The sequence below is a fragment of the Symsagittifera roscoffensis genome, chromosome 1, assembly GCF_963678635.1.
Source record: "Symsagittifera roscoffensis chromosome 1, txSymRosc1.1, whole genome shotgun sequence".
In the NCBI taxonomy this organism is placed as follows: Eukaryota; Metazoa; Xenacoelomorpha; order Acoela; family Convolutidae; genus Symsagittifera; species Symsagittifera roscoffensis.
In genome coordinates, this window is record NC_087062.1 from 69,279,849 (window position 1) to 69,297,582 (window position 17,734).

Consider the following 17,734-nt stretch of genomic DNA (forward strand, 5'->3'; position numbering starts at 1 on the left):
CAAAGTTGGAAACATTAAAACGGTGGTACTATTGAAAGTTCTAGATGCAAAAAACGGCATTGAGTCAAAAAAGAGCTTCGCCTTACAAAACAACTCAGTCTGGAATGTGGGAGATGATCCAAATGGACTATGACTCCTCTGCGAATCGCAGAAAACACTTTTTACTGATGTATTTTCAGATTTTGAGAAACGAGCACTTTTCAGTGCTTTTTGAGCTAGTGTGATTAGCTATGAGGAGACGCCGGTGAATCATTTTTTGTTTCTCGCCTTTCATCCATGACTTCGTCTCATAAAACCGAGAGTGACATCGTGCGCTTTGCGCTCGCAGGAACATCCAACATGTCTGCAGCTTGCAGTAAGTTTGACGCCCTTTTCAAATTAATACGAAAGATTTACTAACAGTTTTGAATCCAGGATTTTGACAGATTATGAATATTTTGCCTAGAGAAGTTATATTGGTTGCAGAGAGTTTCCTGCATTAGACTCGCAAAGTTTTTGGATATTTTTTAAAATTAATATATAACATATGTCACTAAATTTGTTAGATATTAATTTGGAACTTGGTTTAAATATAATTGATTGGGCTGTGACTTGTTTCAGTTACGAATCCTATAGACGTGATCAAAATTAGACTGCAACTAGACAATGAGCTGAAGAAAACCAAGGGCACAATTGTGCCAGGAAGAGATGACAAGCGCTACTATAAAGGGATGCTCCGTGGCTTGAGGTCCATTCTCAGAGATGAAGGAATTCGTGGATTTTACAAGGGGTAAAGATTTTTTTTCAGCTTATCAGTAACATAATTGTCTGTTTTCCAAGCCAGAATAACGAACTGCCTAAGCAGGGGTGGATTTGATACTTTTTCAGAAATCCACTTTTGGCCGACCGACCCTAAAATTTTTCTAAAGGCGCCTTTGGCGCCAATATTTACTAATTTTGAGGGGGGAGCTCGCGCCGAAAAAACGCAATTGTTCAGTGAAAATTTTCGAAAAAGTGCCTAAAAACGCCTGTTTTGACTGTTTTTTCAAAATTTTGCCTGCGGTGCAGAAAATTTAGCCGAAGTAGGGGCAAAACAGTGCTTTGGGAGAGCTCGAAAAATCAATTTGGTCGACCTAAAAACAAAAAAAGGTCGTCAAAATTTTGGAAATTTTTTTGAAAATCCGCCAGAGAAAAACCTACTAGATCCGCCCCTGTGCCTAAGTATATACTGCTAAGAGTTAACATTTTTTTGTGAATTTTTGGTTTGATTGAGCGGATTGCATTTTTCTTACGTATTACTAATTTAACTTGCCACTAGAGCAACTTTGTTGAATCAGCTCGCCTCAACTGGCGTTTTTGGCTAATAGACATATTTGAGCATTTCTGAACTTTAATTTCTCTTTTTTTTCCGGAATTTGTGTTATGGTAGCTGTAAACCAATTTCCGATGTTTTGTTCCGAGAGGAACTTTGTATTCGGGTGTGTTTTAGTTTTTTTGTATTTGTTTTCCACGCAAAATTAGGTACCCAAAATAATCATCGGACTGGGTTGAATGATATATCATTTTTACACTTGCGAAGCTAGCATGTTAGTAGGAACCTTCTTTTTTTTCCAAACGAAGTCGCAAATATTGGTGCGGCACTTTTATGGTGCGGCACCTCAATAATGGTGGGGCACCGTTACAGCTTTTTGATAGCATGTGCATTGACATTCGAATAGTAATAAATCAGCACAGTTGATGCACTTTTAATTCATCAAATCAACCGAAAAAAACTATTGGTTTCGAAAAATATCACAATATTAAAACTCGATTTCAGAATTTTTCTAACTCAATGTCTCGCAATTTTTGAAAGCGCTAATTTATGCATAATGTGGCTTTATGCTTAACGATTTGTTACATGCAAATTTAGTGTGTATGCCTTCAGTTTGTTATATTCCAAATTATTAATTGCAAAATTGAGTCTATTTGTATTTGGTGCTGAATCGCATTGGCAATTTGTAAGCATATGTAGCTACTTTATTCTTGACTAGGGTTTGATGGTTGTTAAATTTGAGTGGCTGAGGGGATAGTGCGTGAGACTCGAAATCTTTTGATTGCAGTAGGTCGCAGATTCGAATCCTACACGTAGCCGAGTTTTTGCTAATTCGGGCCTTAATTCTACTTTTTTATTCAACTTGATAGACCTGCTTTTTGGTCGTGTTCTCACAAGTGTTTGCGAATAGCAGCTTTGCCTCTGGGTAAAGCCCTTTCAGTCGTGATTCGAGCCACATTAAAAAATTTTCCCCGCGTCGAGAAAAATCGGTTTGAAATTTTTGATTTTTCGTATTAATTTGAGCTAATAAAGCAAGCGAGCATGCTTACAACGGCTGAGTTATGCCTAATTTAAGACCTTAAAAGTTTATTTTAAGCAAGTAAAACTAGTTTCTGGATTTTTTGAGCTTTTTTGGGATCGAAAAACTTCAATAAACTTTAAAATTAAATTTTTTTTTTCAAGTTTCTAGTCTATTTTCTAAAAAAAATTGTTTGTACAATTTTTCTGTATTACTATCACTGTCTAGTATACCTAAATTTATATTTTTTGTCTGATCCTTTTATCACACGAAGCAGAAAAAACTACGCTTTTTTGAAAAAAAAAACTGTCGAACATTCTGCGCTACTTGAACAGTAACCGGGGCTATCCTTGTTATAATTTCTCTATAATTTTTTCTAAACACTGAAACCGAAAAAGTTTTGATTGATTTTATATGGATTTAGTCGCCTCATTATGCTTCGTTTCAATGGGGATCATAATTTTAATTTTTTCCATGTTTTTTTTTGAATTAGCGGCGTTGGTATTATTGTATGCCGCATAGTGTGCCATGTGAGCGCTTTTTTGGAGATTTTATGTTGATTTTTATGTCCTTTTCATTTCACCTGAGGTCAGTTGCCAATTCAGGGGGTAAGTTGCGGTACTCTTTGAGATTAAATGGAATTTGATTTCATGTTTCAAAAATGGAAATTATTTTAATTTTTACAATACACGGCTTTTCAGTAGAAATTAAGTTTTACATTCGAAAAAGCTTGAATCATTGAAGATCCTTGAAGTTGGTTTATGAAACTCAAAATAAAAAAATTGAGTTTAAAATTATTTTTCTTCTTTGATTTTCATTCGAAGTAAGTTATCATTTTTTTAGTTAGTGTTTTTTCTTTGTTCTGCTCAGGAAAATTTGTTTGCAAAAATAGGGCATAGTGTTTTGTAATCTGAAACTAATAAAAAGTGTTGAGATTTTTCTAAATCACCTCCACACTTACGCGCGCTACCTAAAGTGCAAAGTGATATATTTCGCATATAGCAATAAGTCTTAAATATACCAAGTACCATTCCTCAGTTCAATTTGGAACGATTTCTAAGATGGATTGAATCTCAGCTTTCGCGTTTAAAGTACGACATTTATCGTGCGTTTATTTTCCTCAATTGTCCTAATTGGCAACTTTAAAACCCCAGAACTCTTCAAAAAATGATCACAGGTTTAAATTTAAGCTCAAGACACATACTTTTTGAATGATCTGAAAAATTTTCCTCAAAGTTCGCTTGTTAAAAAGTGTTACGAATCTTGTCTGGAGAAAACAATTCCGAGCGCAAATATTCGGTCACTTGCTTCGAAAGTCGGGACAAAAATGAAGTGATATTTTACTTGTTAGCAGGGGCGGATCTTGGATTTAATCGAGGGGGATTTTCAAATTTTTTTCGACCCTTTTTGTAGTTCGACCAAATAGAATTTACGAGCGGTTCCAGAACATTAGAAAGACCCTATTTGGACAAAATTTGGGCACTTTTGGAAAAATGATGTTTTGGTGCGCGCTCTCTTTCAAAATTAGTATATAGTGCCGCCAAAGGCGCCTTTAGCAAAATTTTAGGGTAGGTCGGCCAAAAATGGGTTTCTTAAAAAGTACCAAAGGGGGAACTTTGGGTCGGCAGGCGGTCGAATCTCAGGCGGGAAGAGGACTTCGATTCCCTCCCCCTTAAATCCGCTTCTGCTTGTCAGGTCGTATGGTTGTTATTTTTTAGGTGGTGTTCACGCTATCACGCTCGAGTTTATGTTATAGCCTCTTTTCTTCTGATTTATTTTTAAGTTTTTAAAGCTTTTTTTTAAAATTAGAGGCAAATTTTTTTCTCCAATGACAGACATTGAATTAGCGCGATAAACCTCGCAGAAATTTTAGTTTCAGTGGTAGGCTCGTTTCACTTTCCCCGCATTTCCATTTTCTTAGTTTTCTTACTATGACCGAATGCGTATTATTATGGCTGAATGCGTTATGTTACGAGGAAAAGTATGAGGAAAAAACGTGCTTCAATTCAAATGTGGGGATGGGGTGAAATTTTAGGTTTTTTTGTTTTCCGGGGGATTACGAGACTGAAATTTTGGTTCAGTTGTTTAAGTTTGTGATTATATTTTTTCAAAATTGTCAATCATAAAAGTTGCGGAAATTCAAAGAGATATGTTTTTTGCTTTGAAACTAACTTTTTTTTGTGAAAAAAATTAAAATAGTTTTTGGTTTCTCCTAGTTCAATCTCAAGTCAAATTGTCTATTGTCTCTTTTTCTGCAAAGAATGCCGTTAATATCTATTTGTTCCAGTCTACCGGCTTCTCTAATGCGGGAGAGTAGCTACAGTACAATCAGACTGGGTGCATATGAGCCCATAAAGAGACTGCTGGGAGCCACTGACCCTGCACACACCCCTCTCTGGAAGAAGATATGCGCAGGCGCGACTTCAGGTAGAAATATTAAATAAGCCCCAACAATTTTGGTTCAAATGTTATAACAAGACAAATTTGATAAAATCAATAATGCTTTAAAGCTTGAAATGAAAGTTTTCTGTTTTACATGAGTGTCGTTTCCATGTTAGATTACCTATTTTGTAGGTTATGCTAAATTGCATCTCATCGGTTTCTGATTTATTATCAAATTGAAGGCGTTTTCACTGAAAAGTTTAACTGAATCCGCAAGCGTTGAACTGCAAATCTAGCTTGTTAAAAAGCAATTATAAATTGTTTGAACTGTTTGTTTTTATATTTCGAAAACGATTTTTATTGTCGTAATCACAGAAAGCGGTAAAGAACATTGATTTGGCTGTTTTTTTTCTCGCAATATATAATTAATTTTTTTGATTTTTTTCCAGAATTGCCTTGGTGGGAAAATTCTCTGCTAATTGCTTAGGAATCTGGTACCTTATTTTAATGTGATGATTTTATATTGTGCGATTTGAGGGCTCTGTTGTTGGTACAGGTGCAATAGGAAGCTCGATAGCCACTCCAACAGATCTAGTGAAAGTGAGAATGCAGGCATGTACGAGTAGCAGTAAAGGGGGCACTACTAGTAGTAGTAGTACAGCTCTTCATCAGAAACCCGTGTACGAGAGCACTCTAGGTGCATTCACTAGTATATACAGAGAAGCAGGGTTGAAAGGACTGTATAGAGGAGTGGGACCAACTGTAATGAGAGCTACCATTCTCACTGCTACACAGGTTAATAGTCTGTCGAAGACGCTTTTGTTAGACTAGGCAGGAAAAAACTTGCATGCAATCTGTTCAGGTTACTGTGAAAAACCTCTACTGGACCATGAAAAGGAACCTCAATGTTTCTTACAACTACTTTAATTTTTTGGCTAGATGTCGCATCTGAAAAATGTTGCTTCATCATGAAGAAAGGAGCACGTTTTTTGTAAAGTCAGTCTTATACAATTGTGATGTCATTTATGATACATAATGATTTAGTAAGTTCAAACCAATGATAAGAAAAAGTTTTCGAGAGTAATGATTGTAGTGAGTACTTTAGTATGTCTTGCTGATTTTTTGTTTTTTTTTCGGGAAAAAGTCTTGAAAGTTCACGCTTAATTTTGATTTTTCGCGGTTTGACTTGTGGTTTCTTTTCAAGTTCAGTGCATTTCCTTTTTTAAAAAGGCAAACTCCACTATCGAACAACAAAAGTGTAAAAGTCAAGTAAAACGTGGTCGACTTCTAATTTCGAAAATGGAAGTTAATTATCAGATTTCCCAGCGAAATTAAAGTTTTGCCTATTGATCCAATTTTCTCAAATTGGGTTAATTTTAACAAAAAATGTCCATCATAAATTGTTCTACAAATTCTAAGAGCTTTAAGGCCATCTTCGAAATTCAAAAGTTGAAGGTTTTTTTCTTAGTTTTCTTGCGTTCATTATTCTTTTCCAACTGTCAGTTGGCTATGTTTTTCACTTTCCCATTTTCAATGTGGTCCCTTTTATGCACCGAGCTGAAACAACTCTTGTGGGTCTCATATTTGTTGGTTTTCACCATCGCTGGTTCTGGAACGTGTACTTATTCAGATCATCTTGTTCTTATAAGCATAATCTAGCGTCTACTTACACTTATTTGTTTTTTAAATAGTATAGCAGTGAAACCTTATTTGTCGCGTTTCCTAGATCCCGACTTATGACCACGTGAAGCACACTCTGTTGAATTGGGGCTGGTTCCGAGGGGAGGGCCTGGACTTGCACATTACTGCTTCTATGATGGCGGGACTGGCATCCGCTGCCACAACCTCCCCTGTAGACGTCGTCAAAACAAGATACATGCGACAGATACAGCACAGTTAGACTTCTTTCTATAATTTTTTAAAATAGCCTTTGCCTGGTGTGATTTTTGAATCATATGCTTTCGTTTCAATAATTCGTCTTTTTACACTAGCCTCTGCTTAGTATATTATGAAGAGCCTTCTTTTTTTCTAACCTAAGTCGCAAATATTGGTGCCACTTTTGAGGCGCCTTACAGATTTTTGATAGCGTGTGCTTTGACATTCGAATAGTAATAAGTTAACATAGTTGATGCATTTTTAGTTCATCAAATGAACCAAAAAAGCTATCTGTTTCAACCATCCTAACAATAATAAAAACTCGATTTCAGAAATTTTCCAACCCAATATATCTAGCAAGTTTTTTGAAATGCATAATCTATCTATGTATCTATCTATTATTTGTTCGGCGTTTCATGTGACACATGGCTAAGACGTCCCAATGTTGACATGTTTAAGAAGTCTTTATGTTTGCATGTTATAACTTTTTCAACGTATTATTTCTTGCATGTTTAACGAAAGTGTTTAAGCTATATCGTACATTAAAATGCTCAAGAAGTTATTGAGCACAGGTTTAAAAAGTCAGTATGTTGGACTGTTCAAGGCCAAAACATTACGAGGGTTTAAAAGTTTAATCAAGTCAGCGTTTCAAAATCTGTTGGAGCGCGAATGCTTTGACTCTTACATTTTTTCCTATATTCGCAACGTTTAACTATCAAAAATTTTGTTTCACAATTTACTGACCTTATTTTGATTTTATGAACCTTATAGTGGGGAGCTGGCAGGGTAAATTCAGGAGTTGCAAATCTGGCGTCCTAGTATGAATTCTCAAATCTTTTTAGTTTTCGAGATATACGTTTTTTTTAAATAATTTTTTCATTTTTTTTTCCAAAAAAAATGGATACAAAAAAATAACCGAAGTTGGAGTTATCAAATCTGTAGTGGGTGACGTCAGGGTACACTCAGGAGTTGTAAATCTGGTGTCCAAGTATGACTGCTCAAATCCTTATGGTTTGCGAGATATGGCGTTTTTATGAGTTCTTCATTTTTTTCAAGAAATTTAAGATATTAAGAAATAACAGAACTTGATTTTCTCTCTCAACCCTAAAGTGGGCTGCTATCAAGGTACACTCAAGGTCTGCAAACCTAGTGTCCAAATTTAACCGCTCAAATCCTTTTGGTTTTCGAGAGATGGCCTTTTTTATGATTTTTTCTATTTTTTTGTTCAAAATTGACCTAACTGACATTTCTCAACCCTATAGTGGGGCGCTGTCAACTAAATTCAGGGTTTGAAAATCGGATGTCTAGGTATGACTGCTCAAATTCTTTCGGTTTTCGAGATGTATTATATTTATGATTTAAAAAAAAACTGGTATCAAAAAACCGATCTTTAGGTTTTCAACCATTTAGTGGGGTGCTGTCAGAGTACACTTAGGGGTTGCAAATCTGAAATCCAAGTTTGACACTTCAAATTCATTTGGTTTCCGAGATGTGTTTCTTATGATTTTATCTTATTTTTTAGTTTTAGATATAAAAAATTAACAGAACTTCAAATTCTCCATCTTATGATGAAGTGCTGTCAGGGTACACTCATGTGTTGCAATTGTTCTCTCTAAACATGCCTGCTCATATCTTTTTGTTTCAGAGATGTGGCGGTTAAACGATTTTTTTTTCAATTTTTTTTTCAAAAAACTTAGATATAAAAACAAGCTAACAGAGCTTGAAATTCATATATCTAACGCGGGTTCCTGTCAGTTACAGATCAGCGTTGGAAATCTGCCCTCTAATTTTGATTGCTCAATTTCCTTTGTTTTCCGAGATGTGACAATTTCAACGATTTTTCAGCTTTTTTTCAAGTTAATTGAATTAAAAAAACTAACCGATCTTGAAATTTTCAACCCTAATGGTGGAGTTCTGTCAGGGTACATTCAGGGGCTACGGTCAGTGTACAAATCTGGCAGTTAACTTTTACTGTTCAGTTCTTTTTTAGTTTCCGAAATATACTTTTTTTTTTTTTTTTCAAATACTTTTTCAAAAAAACTTAGATTTAAAAGCAACTAATAGAAGTTGAAATTTTTAACCCCCCTATGTCAGTGAAGAGTATAGGGTAGTAAATCTGGCCTCTAATTTCATCTGCTCATCTCATTCCGGTTTCGAAGATATGGCTTTTTATATGAAATAGAATCCCCTCATAGATGAGCCCAGATTATCTTCACAGTCGCATTAGATATCGCTGTTTTAGTACATGATAAGGAAGTTTTTTCTACCTTGAACGAGCTATTTGAAGCACCGTTGGTGCGAGTCATGCGCTAGTTTTTACTAAATATGGCTTGATGCTTTCCATTTTAATACATGCAAAAGTAAGTTTTTTATATGTCAAAGTATTACTTTTTGTATTCGGTGGCTGAATGGCATTGGCATTTTATTAACATATGTAGCTGCTTTGTTCCTGACTAGTCGTTTGTTAAGCCTGCGTAGCTGAGTAGTTACTGCGCGAGACTCAAAATCTTTTGATTGCAGTAGATCCCTCTCGAATCCTAGACCTAGCCGAATTTTTGTCAATTCGAGGCTTATTTATATTTTTTCTTATTGTACTTTCTAGGGCTGCTTTTTGTGTTCTTGCTAGTGTTTGTTTTTCGTGTTCTTGATACTGTGTATTATTCAAACTGATCTTAGGAACCTTTAAAGTAAAAAGTACACAGTGTTACATAAATCTGGATATGGTTTCGATTATAGTTGCTTGCGTTTTGCACGAGCTTCTCATTGGCGATTAATATATGGGTTTTGACTTTCTGAAAATATCACAAGCCATCAGCCTCTCTGAATTGATTTCGGTCTTTTTGTTTATCTTGACACTTGCGCGCATGCTAGCGGTAGTTTTTGAGTACAAACTTTCCTTTTTTTTAAAACCTAACTTGCAAATAAAAGTGTTAATTGAAGGTGTTCACTTAAATGGAAATATCAGTGTAGCTCTAAAATTGACTTGCTTCTGCTCTCTGCTTCATTTGCGGCTAGTATTTTTCACTATTTAAGCGTCCGTGGCTGAATGGTTAGTGTGTAACACTAGTAATATCTAGGTCGAAGTAGGTCATAGGTTCGAATCCGAGACGTAGCCGATTTTTATTTACTAATTCGAGGCTTATTCATTTTTTCTTGTTCAACTTATAGAGCTGCTTTTTGACGTGCTCTCGCTAGTGTTTCCGAAACGAAGCATCGCCGCTGTGTCAAAACGTGCGATGAGCTTGAAAAGGATTTGTGCGATAAAAATTTATTTAAGCTGCCATTCCATGTCTCCAATGCATCATTTGTGCGAGATTCTCCGCTGAGACCGATTAAAAGCGTTCCAATCACTAACGTCAAGTTTCTTCATGATCCGTTTTTCTTGACAGGCACCACTATAAAGGTACAGCATCAATATAAAGTAGGAACGAATGCTGAGCAAATAGTTTTTTTTACTTTTTGGCGAAAATTATCGTCCATGTACTTGCGCGAAAAGCCTAGTTTTTGTATATTGCGGCAAACAGTCTGGCCTAAGTGGAAAAAAGAGAATTTAACCTCGTTGTCAGGCTGCGTTTTCTTTGTCGTTACGAACAGCAGCATCAAATTTCATTGTAACTTTTTTCCCAAATGCTATAATGCCGGTAAGTTTTGGATAGGTGTTTTGAATCTTGTTGTGCAGCAGAGCGTACACCAAGTGTAAAGTGTGTTTTCGATAACTTTTTTGAACACCTGTAAAATCTTCAATTTCCGATCTGCTTTCATTAGATTTGCCATTAGCAAGCGTTATCAAATCGGAGAAACTTTTTTTCGGGTTAACAACTAGTTTATCAGAATCACTTGAACCATTTAACTTTTGGTTCATAAGAAATCAAAAGTCAGACTTTTTTCGGGCATGTCGTGAAGAAATAACCCATCTGGCTAGAAAGATAAAGGTCAATGGTGCCACTCCGGTCAGAACCTGTTTTTTTGTACGTGTAAATTGTCCGCTCATCAAAAAAATTTTGTCGGAACTCTGTTTGCTTTTTGTCGGCTTGGTTTTCGAAGTACCAAATGTTTAAAATTTAGGCTTTTTTTAACTAAAATTTTAAGAAAATTAGTGTCAGTGTATTTGGTTTTTCTGCAAGTAATTGGGTTCCAAGAAGTTTTGTCTATTTTTCGCTGTTTTTTGATTTTTATCATGTTTCTTAGAAGGATTCGGAAAGTGTTTTCTTTACAAATTCCAGGAGTATTCTGCGCACTTGAAACTTTTAAGTACTGTGTGAGTTTTCTCCGAGTTAGATTTTTATTCAGCCACTATGCTAAAATTGGTTTTATAAGATTCTTTGGTTTTATAAGATTTGGTTTTATAAGATTATATCGTATTAGGTTACTTTTGGCTCTGTTAAACTGATTTGTTTCATGTGATTTTGGAAGGAACCAATTATAAGTCGTCTAAATAAATTTTTGATGTTTTGCCGCTTGTGAAAAAACCTTGTGCACACATTTAAAACTTCATATTTGTCTGAATAGTCTTAGGGCAAAGTGTCTCACTCATTATGACTGAATAGCCTTTAATATGCACTGGGTAAATAGTGACCTCGGGTCATTAAAAGATCAAGCAAGAATAAATGTTTTCGCAGTCATTTGGTTGATCTCTTGATCTTACTGAACGTTCGCAAATCTGAAATTTAAATGGCTAATAGGTTTGTCTTGTTTTGGTTTGTTCTCATTTAGTTATCGTAGTTGGGGAGGGTTCTCATGCTTGAAGGACCGAATGCTTGAAAACTTTCAACCAATCAAAATCGCTAAGCGTTCCTATTGGCTAAATGCCTTTCTCACAAAATCGAAGTCAATACTAACAGAAAATGTTTTAAATCACTGGAAAATAATCAAAAATATTACAAATTGCGGGTTAAAACCGCAATACTATTCAGATAAACATCCAGATTTATGAGTTCAAGTTCATAAGAATTTTTCAATCTTGAAAAGTCATCTGCTTATTATCTTATCGATCAGTATTAACACTAATGGCCTGGATTTATTTTCTGACTTTGAGATTTTCACGATTTACTTTAAGATTTTGAATACTCAATTCTGATTGGCTGAAAGTAAACTAAAATTAATTTCAAGCATTCGGTCCTTCAAGCATGAGGGACGCCACCATCGTAGTTCGGTGGAACTAATTATCGTATAAAGCAGCTGTGAACTGATTCGCCGAACACCATCTGGAAGATTAACTTTGGGTGCTTTAGATGTTTTGTCGCATATTATTTTGTTATGTGAGACTCAGTATCTCACTAAGGTCTGAAATATTTTCATTATCAGCTGAGTATCAGCAGTTATTGTTCTTCAGGTGGAGTGTACACTTCTAGTTTGGACTGTGTGATGAAGAGTTTTTCTGCTGAAGGTGTTTTGGGACTCTACAAGGGCTTCATCCCCAACTGGATGCGCATTGGACCTCATACCATAGTAACCTTCCTCATTTTCGAACAGTTGCGAAGTATAGTTGGAATGCGACCAGTCTAGCAAACTTGCTTGAAAAGTGACATCTATCTGCTATCCCTGTCCACGGACCAATTTTAATTGCTGTAAGTTTTTGTTTCGGTTGGCACTGAACTAAAATATTTATACACGAAAGAAAGGAACAAAATACAAGCTGTTCATCACTTTTATTTGATTACCGTTGTAGTGCTACTGCTCGTGAATTAAATGCTTTTTTCTGGTTAAATTTCAGGACTAAATTATTTTAATAACCACATTTGATATGTACATTTGATTTATATAATGAGCTATTCATATCAACGAAAATCGTCTTGAAAAATAGAAATTGAACCATTACGAGGCCAAACTGTGCACTGGATAGGAGTGCAATTTTGTCTGTATGTTCCTGGATTCCAGAGACAAGTCTCAAAATATGTTCCAAACTGTAAGTGGATTCCACAAACAACATTTCAGTGGATTCCGCATACGTATACCTGTAACGTAAAGTTTGTCGGCACATTTGTTTTGTTGCGGATTCCGCATTAAGCAAATATAGCTAGTTGTTCTGGATTCCGCAACTGTATGTGGATTCCGCAAAATGTACGTAGAATCCGCAAATGTAAGTGGAATCCGCAAAATTTGTATGCGGAATCCGCAAATGTAAGCGGATTCCGCAAATTGTAAGTGGATTCCTCATTTTTGTTTATTACTGAACTTGCATATGAACAATTAAAAACTAGAGGTGGAAAATTTGATTTATTATCTATAGGAACGCGCAATTTGAACGCAAAAGGACATCCATTTGTCAGCGGAATCCACAAACCAATCTTAAAACATTGGTTAACTATGCGGATGTCAAATCTTTCGTTTTGGTTTGAAATGGCTGTTCAGGGTTTGAAATGACAATTCATGTTTGAAATGGGGGCAGTTAAGTCACTCATCAGTATTTGAGATGAGATGGTTTAGTTATGCGTAAGAAATCATCATCAGTATTTGAGATGAGATGGTTCAGTTTGAAATGACAGCTAAGTCACTCATCACTATTTGAGATGAGATGGTTCAGAAATTATCATCGCACTCATCAGTATTTGAGATGAGATGGTTCAGTTGGCTCAGAAATTATCATCGCACTCATCAGTATTTGAGATGAGATGGCTCAGTTGGTTCAGAAATTATCATCGCACTCATCAGCATTTGAGACGAGATATAGGACGGCTCGATTGTATTTTTTGAAAGCTGAACTGAAATGTCCTCTGAAAACCTCGTTTAATTAAAACTGAAAAGAAAAACTTATACAAGCCGTAACTAAAAATACAGCGCGAAAAGTAAAATATTGTTTTTAAATATTGTTGAGCAATTGGACCAGTTTTTGTTTTTTTTCTGAATCCTTTTCCTCGAAACCTCCACTTTCGACAAAACGTCTGTATTGTCTTAATGGCTCACTGTGGTATTCGTAGTCTGGTGTTTTTGTTGAAATATTTGTCTGCTCGGCTGTTTTGGCTGTTTCTGAATCCTTTCCCTTGAAAATTCCTCCTTCGACAAAGCGTCGTTGTTGTCTTAATGGCTCACTATGGTATTCGTAGTCTGGTGTGTTCGCTGAAATTTTCTCCAGATAAGGTTTGCGTTTACCTCTGTTATTGAATTTAATTTACTCTTTCCTCAACTTTGTACTCGAATCGTTTGACGTGTTTGGATTCTGATGTTTGAGCGTATTTAAAATAAAAGCTTTCACAGAGTCAAGTGGAGTATCTTTATCCGGACAAACGAAGGGTGTAATACTTCCGAACTGCAGACTCGAAATAAATCAATTATTTCGTCAGCTGAAGAGTGCGAAGAATAACAGCACCGAATGGTTCTCTCAGACACTGCTTTAACCAATCTCCCAGGCATTATCTCGTTTTTAGTGAAGAAAAAACATTGCAGTTGGAGTGATTGTAAGCACTTCTGTTTTGGGATTCCCGGCTTGCAAGGCAATTTTAAGTTCGCAGACGCATACAACGGCTTGCAGAAATGGATATTGGTACTTTCGCCATCTAAGGTGAGCCAATTTTGAATCGACGGAACAAATTTGTACAGTTTATACTGACATAATGAAACATGAACTTTAGTGTTGAATCTAAGTGCAAGCGCTTTCATTAAAAACTCATAACCGTAGCGAGTTTTATTACAAAAATCGACCACATATTTTGAATTGAACAGAGCCATGCGGACACGGCGTGAAAGATGGCTGAAAGACAGCTCTCCCTACAAGGTATGAAATTGGAATCTGATTTGCAAAACGTTGTGTTGATGTAAATATGATCAAAATTATGAACAGCAGCTTCTTGTAGTTGATGTAAATATTATCAAAATTATGAACAGCAGCTTCTTGTAAATTGTCGAAAAGATGATTGATTCGCTTCGTATGACGAACTTGCCATCTGAAATCGCCAGTAAAAAGGACAGATTTTTCTTTGGAAACTAGTAGGAACATTACTGAACCTGGACAGTGACCTGCAGGAATAAGAGTGACAGTTAGCGTATGAGTCTCGTCCCCTTCCAAAGAAACATTCAATGTTGTCTCATTATCTGAATCCAGATGTACTATAAATGGAGTTAAATGAACACAAAGCGGCAATGCACTCAACAAAGCAGCCGAAACTCTATGACAATAAATTTTCGAGTTATAATGTTTTAACTTTTCGATGAGCTCAGGCTCATTAAGGCCCACCATGTGATCTGTATGACAGTGCGAAAGAAAATAAACCGTAGATTTGAGGTTCTCACCATTGAAGCGATCAATTGAAACCCCAGGAAATTCTGATATTGGACCGGCAAATTCTGACATAATTATAGAAGGGAAAAGGAGGTATGAACAGTGAGTTAATAAAATGAGGATTGAAGATAAATTTCTAAAGTTTTTAAGAAAGGAGAAGACCACCACATTTCGATCGCCATGAGCCCGTTTTGAGTGTAAGCATCTATCCTTGGTTAATTTATACAGCCAAAATTTTAATCATTTGGGCGCATAATTAAGATTACACGAGTGGATTCGAAAAACAATAACAATTAGCTTTAGTGGAGCCAATTTTCTCAAGTCAAAAAGAAATACTTGGGAATTTTAATTCCATAACTATGATTTATAATTTGAAATTTATCTAGCTTAAACTACTTTGTAGCACCAATAAAATAAGCAGTAAAGTTAATCAGATGAGGCAATAGAGATAACTATGAGGCAATAAAGTAAAAGATAACTAAATCTACAGTTTTAGATCGAGAAAGAAACAGATGTTGATTGACTGTAATTCAGTGACTCTGATAATCATACTGATAAAATGAGGGTCTTAGAGAGGAATCTGACTGAGCTTTTGATGTAGCATTTGATGTAGCACCAGAGACGGCGATTTGAGACGGAAACAGAGCTGTGCAATTGCGTACTAAGGTCGATTGTTTGCACTAAAAAACAGTTTTCTAATAAACTGGTCATAGAACAATTTAGTAATATGTTTTGATGTTTGAGATTTTGAAACATACTGATAATCTGATGGGGTGGGCGATATGACTCTGTGGATGATGAGGCATACTGAGACGCACTACGGCGGCATTTGCACTAAAAAACAGTTTTCTAATAAAAATCTAGTCATAAATTGTTTTAGTAATATGTTTGAGATTTGAGCTTTTGAAACTTACTGATAATCTGATGGGGTTGGCGATATGACTCTATGGTTGATGCGGCATATACTGAGACGCACTACGGCGGCATTTGCACTAAAAACAGTTTTCTTAAAAAATGTAGTCATAAATTCTTTTAGTAATGTATTTGAGATTTGAGCTTTTGAAACTTACTGATAATCTGATGGGGTAGGCGATATGACTCTATGGCTGATGAGGCATATACTGAGACGCACTGCGCGGTATTTGCACTAAAAATAGTTTTCTAATAAACTAGTCGTAAACCATTTTAGTTATATAGTTTGAAGTTTGAGATTTTGAAACATACTGATAATCTGATGGGGTAAGCGATATGACTCTATGGTTGATGCGGCATATACTGAGACGCACTACGGCGGCATTTGCACTTAAAACAGTTTTCTTAAAAAATCTAGTCATAAATTCTTTTAGTAATGTATTTGAGATTTGAGCTTTTGAAACTTACTGATAATCTGATGGGGTAGGCGATATGACTCTATGGTTGATGCGGCATATACTGAGACGCACTACGGCGGCATTTGCACTAAAAACAGTTTTCTTAAAAAATGTAGTCATAAATTCTTTTAGTAATGTATTTGAGATTTGAGCTTTTGAAACTTACTGATAATCTGATGGGGTAGGCGATATGACTCTATGGCTGATGAGGCATATACTGAGACGCAGGCGGCATTTGCACTAAAAACAGTTGTCTAATAAACTAGTCATAAACCGTTTTAATAATTTATTTTGAGATTTTGAACCTTCACGATGAGTTTAATGAGATGCAATTTTTTCCAGCTCACAGAAATTTGTGAGATACAGGTAGGAACGCACAAAGTGACTTTTTTCAAATTAGGTTTGAAAAAATCGAAAAATCAATCCTGCACATCATTTTTTCAATAAAGTTAAGCATTCTGCTCTACAAAACAATGATTTAGGATGCTAATCACGGTAACGTACAGACAAAATTGGAGAGTTCTGAATTTTTGCGGAGCGACTGAAACTTAGATAATGCATTTCACTTGCGAAAAGTGACAAATATTCTTCTCAAGTAGATGAAAATACCTGCAAATATTGTAAAATTAGTTTTAAAACAAACTCGTTTGTTTGTAGCAATTGTCAGTATTTTTAAAGTTTTGAATATTTTTTCAGTTTTTCAATTTTTCCATGCTTTCTTCTGTAGCTCTTGACAAAAAGTTGTTTCTCTAACATTGACAAACACATATTTGCTAGTGTAAAAAAACCCGTGGATTTCAGAAAGTAGCATGGATATCTTGCATTGATTTTGCAAGATTTCGACCAGAAAGCCAGGTTACATGGATATTCTTTGATCTTGGCTCATATTTAATAACACTATTACATGAAGGAGGATTGTAAGATGTTTTTTCAGGAAAGTCTTCTCGCTCAAATGTGATTTTTGATTTCTTTCTAGGTTCACTTCAATTCCTTTGATATAAGAACGGCAAACTTCACTCTCGAACAGCAAAAGTGTTACGGTCACAAAAAGGTGAATGAAATCGTATTTCAAAAATGGAATTTTGTCTGATTTCTCAGCGAAATTTTAAATTGTTTACTGATCCAGTTTTTTCTAAATGGGATAATGTTTTTAAAAAATGCCAATCACAAAAATTTTTTGAAATTCAAAACGCTGCTTAAACGTGATTGTTTTTTCTTCGAATTTTGAAAATTTCTCAAGTCTCAATTGCCTCTTTATGAATGCGTTCTATCGATAGTATTATATTGATAATAGTGCACAACCCAAACAAATGCGAAATAGTTATTTTTGATTCGTTTAGTTTGTAAAATGTCCTTTATATAAGATATCCTTTGCAGTTTGGTAGAAATCAAGTTTTATTACTACTTTCCGGTTATATAGTGATCATGCATTAATGATTCAATATATTTTCAAATCAACTTGTTTTAGAATATACTCAGAGCAGGATTTTTATCTCCTAAATAGAGGGAAGAATGTCGATAACAGGAATGACAATGATGCTACTTACACAAGGTATTCTACTCATTATAATTGTTCTGTAAGA

At 35.4% G+C, this 17,734-nt stretch overlaps 1 protein-coding gene across 4 annotated transcripts; it reads left to right on the forward strand.

Moving 5' to 3' along the window:
• Window positions 1–183: 183 nt before the first annotated feature.
• Window positions 184–17,670, forward strand: LOC134848234 (mitochondrial substrate carrier family protein ucpB-like). Of its 4 annotated transcripts, none has more exons than XR_010162912.1 (7): window positions 184–355; window positions 601–769; window positions 4,597–4,736; window positions 5,248–5,486; window positions 6,418–6,586; window positions 11,899–12,133; window positions 17,620–17,670. XR_010162912.1 is itself a non-coding variant. In XM_063865621.1 (6 exons), exons 1-6 carry the CDS (start codon window positions 277–279, stop codon window positions 12,069–12,071), a joined length of 969 nt encoding a protein of 322 aa, XP_063721691.1. In that variant the 5' UTR covers window positions 184–276; the 3' UTR covers window positions 12,072–12,415. The 4 variants fall into 4 exon arrangements, 2 of the variants coding, with proteins under 2 accessions (XP_063721691.1, XP_063721705.1); XR_010162913.1 differs by lacking the exon at window positions 17,620–17,670 and adding an exon at window positions 15,526–17,199; XM_063865621.1 differs by lacking the exon at window positions 17,620–17,670 and having other exon boundaries at window positions 11,899–12,415.
• The last annotated feature ends 64 nt before the right edge of the window (window positions 17,671–17,734 follow it).

Coding starts and splice junctions, on each gene's coding strand:
- LOC134848234 (XM_063865621.1), top strand. CDS start 277: ATGACTTCGTCTCATAAAACCGAGAGTGACATCGTGCGCTTTGCGCTC. Junction 5,487..6,417: donor CCATTCTCACTGCTACACAG/GTTAATAGTCTG, acceptor CGCGTTTCCTAG/ATCCCGACTTATGACCACGT. Junction 6,587..11,898: donor CATGCGACAGATACAGCACA/GTTAGACTTCTT, acceptor ATTGTTCTTCAG/GTGGAGTGTACACTTCTAGT.